Here is a 6,241-nt window from a genome sequence, read left to right on the forward strand (position 1 = left end):
TTGCTGGCAAGCGGTAACGTTAAACCACTCGGGAGAGCTGTTTGTCAAATCCAAACAGCGCTGACTAATGAAGTTTTCTTTTAAGTCATGCAGTTTGCGCATGCGCCGTCTGTTTCTCCTTTTCCAGCACATGCGCGGAAGGGGGAGCGGGATGACAAAGAGGCTGGGGCAGCCGCCCTCCCTCCTCTGGTACCCAGGCACCTCCCACAACCAACATCGGCACCAGTGAGCAGCATCTGTGCTGGTCTGCTTCCCACCACCTTCACTCCAGCGTCCAACCTCCTCCCCACCATCGGTCCTCGGCCCCGTGTGTGTGTGTGTGTGTGTGTGTGTGTGTGTGTACGCGCATTCTGTGTCCGTGTGTGTGTGTTATGTGCCATTTGTGTTGTGTGCCGTGTGTGTGTGTGTGTGTGTGTGTGTGTGTGTGTGTGTGTGTGTGTGTGGTGGGAGAGAGGGAGTGAGCTGGTGAGATGCAGCAGATGATCCTGCTGCGTCCTCTCTCCTTTCACTTCCTCTCTGCAGCTCTCCCGGCTCCCCGCTGCTTCAGGGACAAACAGCGCCAGTGAGCGCTAATTAACAGATAGGAGCAGCTGGCGAGTTTGAAACAGCGCAACGAGCGGTATTTGGGGAATACCGCTCGTTGTTAAATAAACTTTAACATGTAAAGTCAACGAAGGGGGTAAAAAAAATAGCGCTGACATAAAACAGCGCTGTGGGGGGCTTCTTAAATAAACAAAGCTGTTATTTATCACTAATATCGGGTTTTTAACAGCAAAACCCATTGTTAAATGAGGGCCTATGTTTGAATCATTATTAATTATAGCAGTTAGCCTGTGCATGTGATAATTTAAAGCCCCTATATTGTAGGTCTGTGCAGCTGGAATGGAGCTGGAAGTGATCCCACTGCTCAGCCGGCGTGTCTGCTCAGCTAGAGCTCATCCAATTTACCTGCTCACATAAGTAGCCACACTAAGTATGAAGCAAGGAGTGACAGGTTCAACCTCTGTGAGGACAGCTGAAGCCTCAGTGCATTTTAACTTCTGTGGGTGTATTGTTACCAGTGTCGGATTGGGGCGTGAAGGGCCCACCAGGTAACTGCATTGGTAGGGGCCCATGTTTAGGGGTGTGGCCAGTCTCCAGAGGGGTGGTGGCCAGGAGCCACATTGGTTTGCCTTATGTAGGGATGGATACAGTAATTCTGTAAAAATATATGTTGTTTGGAATATAAGAATGTATATGTGTATATGTGAAGTTTAATATATAAGAATTGTAATGTCGATATAATCATAAGGGTACTGATAGTATTGCTAATGCATAAATAGGATGGAGAGGGTTAACTTGGGGATTGGGTCCCTGTTGGGCTCGGGGACAGTGGAGGCACGTGTGCGGGCCGCGAGAAAAGAGATGTCAGTTGGAAAAAAAAGATTGGTGCGTCAGGAGGAGCGGGTGAGTGAGACGGACACGAAAGGAGCAGCGGCTGGAGACTCACAAGGAAACCGGGGGTGTTAAGAGAGGAGAGCCGTCCCTCTAATTACCTGAGATCCGCTGACCACCGCTTACCAGGAGGAAGCCGCTACACTCAGCGGCGACAGGATCAGCACATTCAGCACTCTGAGACTGCAGCGCTGGGGGAGCAGAAGTGTCCACTACTGCGGCCGCCGAGGAGGGAAGGTAAATGGCTAAGACTCGATTAGGAGGAGTCGCAGAGAGGGCGGAGTGTCCGATTAGTAGGGCAACCCCTATTCTGATCAGAGCCGTCAGCATCGCACAGAGCCGCCCTGTAGGAGGACCTGTAATCAAATAACGCCCCATTACCCATTGAGTAAGCTGGATCCTAATGAAGGCTTAAGAGGCATAGCAGGGATAGTGAGGCACTGGGACAGTATAACAGAGATATGGTAATTGCACTCACATCCCTAAAGTATAATTATAACACTGAAAGGAGTCCATAGAGTATAAAAGACTATTCCTAAATACTTACCCAAAGAAGAGACTATATTTACCTAGAGTGGAATAAAGTATTTGATGCCTATTAGAGAGACTGAGTAGTTACCTACCTGGGGCGTTGCTGAGTTGTGCTTGAACTGAGCCAGTGAAGGTTAATTGGTGTCCCCATTTATACATGGAGATCCTCCTGAAATAAAGCAGTGACATTGAGATATAGATAACTTTAGTTACACCACTGTAACCTTGCTTCTAATGAATTACATGTGCATCAACACGTAAAGGACGGGTATATTGCCATTAGAATATATCGCCTCGGGTTTACTACAACAGGGATATCCGAAGAGTCCAGGCCACTTATTTATTAGCCGGTTAAGAGACTAGGATTAAAGTGTGAACTAAACAGAGTGGACACGAATACAAGACTTAGCATCTTCTTCCTAAACCCCATTGAGATTTCAACACGTCCAAGACTATCTATTCCACAGTCGTGGGTTTACTTTACGGTTAACCAAGGATTCTCACTATTGGGCTGAGGGAAAGAGAAAGACGGTACCAGTGCACTGACTTTATATATATATATATATATATATATATATATATATTTGCAAATATATGAGTATTCGGGTAAATTGTTGTGGGGAAATTCTCCCCAGAATTTTATTGAATGTAGTTTAGTAAATTGCTGTAATTTAGTCAATTGTTATACAGTAAATGTATTGATTATAACTAAACTCCATTGATATCTATGTTCTACTGTATTGTCACTGTCTATGTTCCTAATTGCATTTACAAAGGAGAGACAAGGAGGAGTCACTCGACGAGATCATCACGGTTTGCACTCATTACGGTAGGCTACGGGAGACACACCCTTTACCCACACGGTTGGGAGAAGATAACCAGGGAGAAGGTAATCAAGTGGTAGTGAAATCAGAGTTTAATACAGGGTTTTCTCAAACTTTCCCTATAATTACGGTCAAACATCGTAGCTTAAAGGTTTGAGTGGAGGCACTGACTTATTTCAAGGAACATTCCAGTCCAAGGGAGGGCTACATTTGGAGGCACTGCTGAGATTCCTAAAATACACTAGCTTCCTGAACGGTGATGGAGGTCATACTGGAGAAGGACGTATATGCCTGGTGTCAAGATCAAGGCGTAGATCCTCGCCAAGGTATATGCATAGTGGGCAACTTTGAAGGCAGATGACAAAGTGATTAAAGAAGTACAGAGATTGTATGGGATAAGAAATCCTGGTATAGTTGACAAGTGGAAGAGTGCCACTGGCGATACATGTGCCATGTTGATAACCAATCAAGAATACCTGGACTCTGAATTGATTCCTGTAAAAATATTAGTGGAAGGAGTACCCGGCAGAAGATGGCAAATAATGTGGCCTAGTGAAGTTGGAGAGACCGAGGGAGAAGCTCAGGTAGCCATTAATGATAATAGAATGGAGAGAATTGAGGGAAATCATCAGAACGCGGGGGATAGTTCTCTGTCAAGAACCATTCCGAGTACCAATACACGTGAATCTGTAGAACCGCAAGTGGAGGCGGTAATGGATAAAATGGTCAGCCACTTTGAACGCTGGCATTATGAGGGAGGATATAGAAGGCGCAGAGTTTTTTCTGGCATAACGCCAGTCCCTACCGGAGAAGAAGGATATGACGCTTGGAGAGAAGCCGCCGTGCAACACTCTGAAGAGTGGAGGTGCCCGGAGCACATAAAAAAACAAAGGATTGTGGAAAGCCTGAGAGGTCCTGCCATGGGCATCATCCACGCTACACGGAGAAGCAATCCCAGCGCCACCTTGAAAGACTATTTCAACGCCCTAGATTATTTTTTTGGAACTCTAGAAGACGTAGGGGATATCTTGTCTAGGCTAAATCAGACCTACCAAGAGCCTGCTGAGACTCTCACTAATTATATTTATCGTCTAGATAAGATATTATATAAATTGATGGACAAAGGAGGGATTGAAGCCTCTGAGATTGATTAGAAACGTTTAAAGCATATACTGCGGGGGGCTTTGACCAACAATCCTGTCGCCCAACGACTGCGGTGCAGTGCTGTCAGGGCTCGACCCCCAACTTTAGGTGAATTGATAAAGGAAGTAAAGTTAGAGGAGGTGCAAATTGAAAATAGAGAGAAGAGCTTCAGAAAAGTGAAAGTTGTGTTACCTACCCCAGAAGGTCCCACAGAGAATGAGAGATTATACAAACTGTTGGAAGAACAAAATAAAAAACTAGACCAATTGATTACACTACAGAGCAATACTTCTGGGACAGCCACTCGCGGGAGGGGTAGAGGATATTCCAGGCGACAAGACAATCGTGATTATATTCTTTGTTATCGAAGTGGGCAATTGGGACACCGATCGTTTGAGTGTCCTCAGAATGGGAACTATGGAAGACGTTCTAGTACACATGGAGATCAGAGTGAAAGTTCGCCGGAAAATGCAGAGGGGGCGTTTGTGAACCCCGCACCGACACCCCAATAATAGTAGTGAGTGCAATGGGGGGTGTCCAGTGGCCAGATAACATCCCTGATAGACTGCTAGGGAAGGCCCCATTGATACAAGCTTTCATCAATGGGCAGGCCTGCGAGGTTCTCTTAGACAGCGGTTCCCAGGTATCCATAATCTTTGAGAGCTGGTACCGTAAAAATTTATCAGATATACCTATATTACCAGTTGATGGCCTAGCAATCTGGGGGTTGAGCAACCAAAAATACCCCTACTTGGGGTATGTGGTGACTTACATTGAATTCACCCCATTGTTAGCAGATAATGTCGAACCAATACCCTTAGTGGCACTGGTGTGCTCGGATCCCCGGGAGATAGAGAGACGGTTGCGAATATTGTTGGGACTAATTCCAACTTATTTAAAATGCTATCGAGATGGTGTCTGGACCAAGATCCTGAAATTACCTCTTATCCCAGTGAGAGTTCGTTCATGGTTCATACGACTACACTGAGGGATAGTAGCACTCCTGCGAGACAAGAGACAGAGTCGGTAGGTACAGCTGAGGAACGCTTTCTCTCTAAGATTCGAAAGTGTTTTCAAGGAAGTGATATCAGTATACAGGAGCAAGATCAGTTAATAGAGGAACTGCAAACTAGACAGCAAGTTTTTTCCATAGATGAGTGGGAATTGGGAACGGCTGTGGGTGTAGAACATCGGATTAATTTGAGTGATACCACGCCGATCCGTGAAAGGTCTCGCAGGCTAGCCCCGGCTTACTTCGATGTTGTGCGACAACACTTAAAGAAACTACTAGAGAATCATGTAATAGCCGACTCCGAGAGTCCTTATGCCTCCCCCATTGTTGTGGCTCGGAAGAAAAATGGAGACATACGGTTATGCATCGATTATCGTACCCTAAATAACCGGACAGTTACAGATCAGTACACGGTGCCCAAGGTAGAGGAAGCACTGGACTGCCTACAAGGGAGCCATTGGTTCTCCGTCCTAGACATGCGATGCGGGTACTATCAGATACCGATGAAGCCCGAAGATAGAGCCAAAACAGCCTTCATCTGTACTATTGGATTTTTTGAGTTCCTCAAAATGCCTCAAGGAGTCAAAGGGGCCCCTGCTACATTCCAAAGAACAATGGAGCAAACGGTAGGGGATATGGGTTACAGAGAGGTCCTGGTCTACTTGGATGATATAATTGTATTTGAAAGGACTCTTGCAGAGCATAATGCTAGATTGATGAAAGTGTTAGATAGACTTCAGAAAAAGGGTTTAAAACTATCCGTCGATAAATGTAGACTTTGTCAGACCAAGGTCAAATATCTGGGACACATTGTTAGTAGGGAGGGAATATCAACTGATCCAGACAAGACTGAAGCAGTGAGGCAGTGGCCACGCCCAAAGAACTTAAAGGAACTGCGTTCATTCTTAGGATTCTGTGGCTACTATCGCCGGTTTGTACCACAATACTCCAGAATAGCTCGACCGCTCACGGAGCTAACAAAAGGCTACCCCCTAGTGACATATTGAAGAGGGCCTAGATCGAATAAAGATAAGACTGAGTATTTCAAACCACAGGAGGAGTTCGGAGATCGGTGGACCAGCTTATGTGAGGATGCTTTTCTTCAATTGAAACATGGCCTAACCCACTCTCCTGTCCTAGCTTATGCCAATCCCGAATTGCCTTACGAGCTGCACATAGATGCGTCGTTTGATGGATTGGGGGGAGTCCTGTATCAACCGCAGCAAGGACGGCTACGACCCGTAGCCTATGTTAGCCGAGGATTATCAACCAGTGAAAGCAAATATCCGGTACACAA

At 45.9% G+C, this 6,241-nt stretch overlaps 1 protein-coding gene across 1 annotated transcript; it reads left to right on the forward strand.

The window, feature by feature from the left end:
* Positions 1-3,241: 3,241 nt before the first annotated feature.
* Positions 3,242-3,943, forward strand: LOC134927396 (paraneoplastic antigen Ma1 homolog). Its single transcript, XM_063921827.1, has one exon. It carries the CDS (start codon positions 3,242-3,244, stop codon positions 3,941-3,943), a length of 702 nt encoding a protein of 233 aa, XP_063777897.1.
* Positions 3,944-6,241: the final 2,298 nt, after the last annotated feature.

The sequence above is a fragment of the Pseudophryne corroboree genome, chromosome 1 (genome assembly GCF_028390025.1).
Source record: "Pseudophryne corroboree isolate aPseCor3 chromosome 1, aPseCor3.hap2, whole genome shotgun sequence".
Taxonomy (NCBI): domain Eukaryota; kingdom Metazoa; phylum Chordata; class Amphibia; order Anura; family Myobatrachidae; genus Pseudophryne; species Pseudophryne corroboree.

Excerpts from the sequence above, each read along its gene's own strand:
- LOC134927396 (XM_063921827.1), top strand. The coding sequence starts at position 3,242 with ATGTTGATAACCAATCAAGAATACCTGGACTCTGAATTGATTCCTGTA.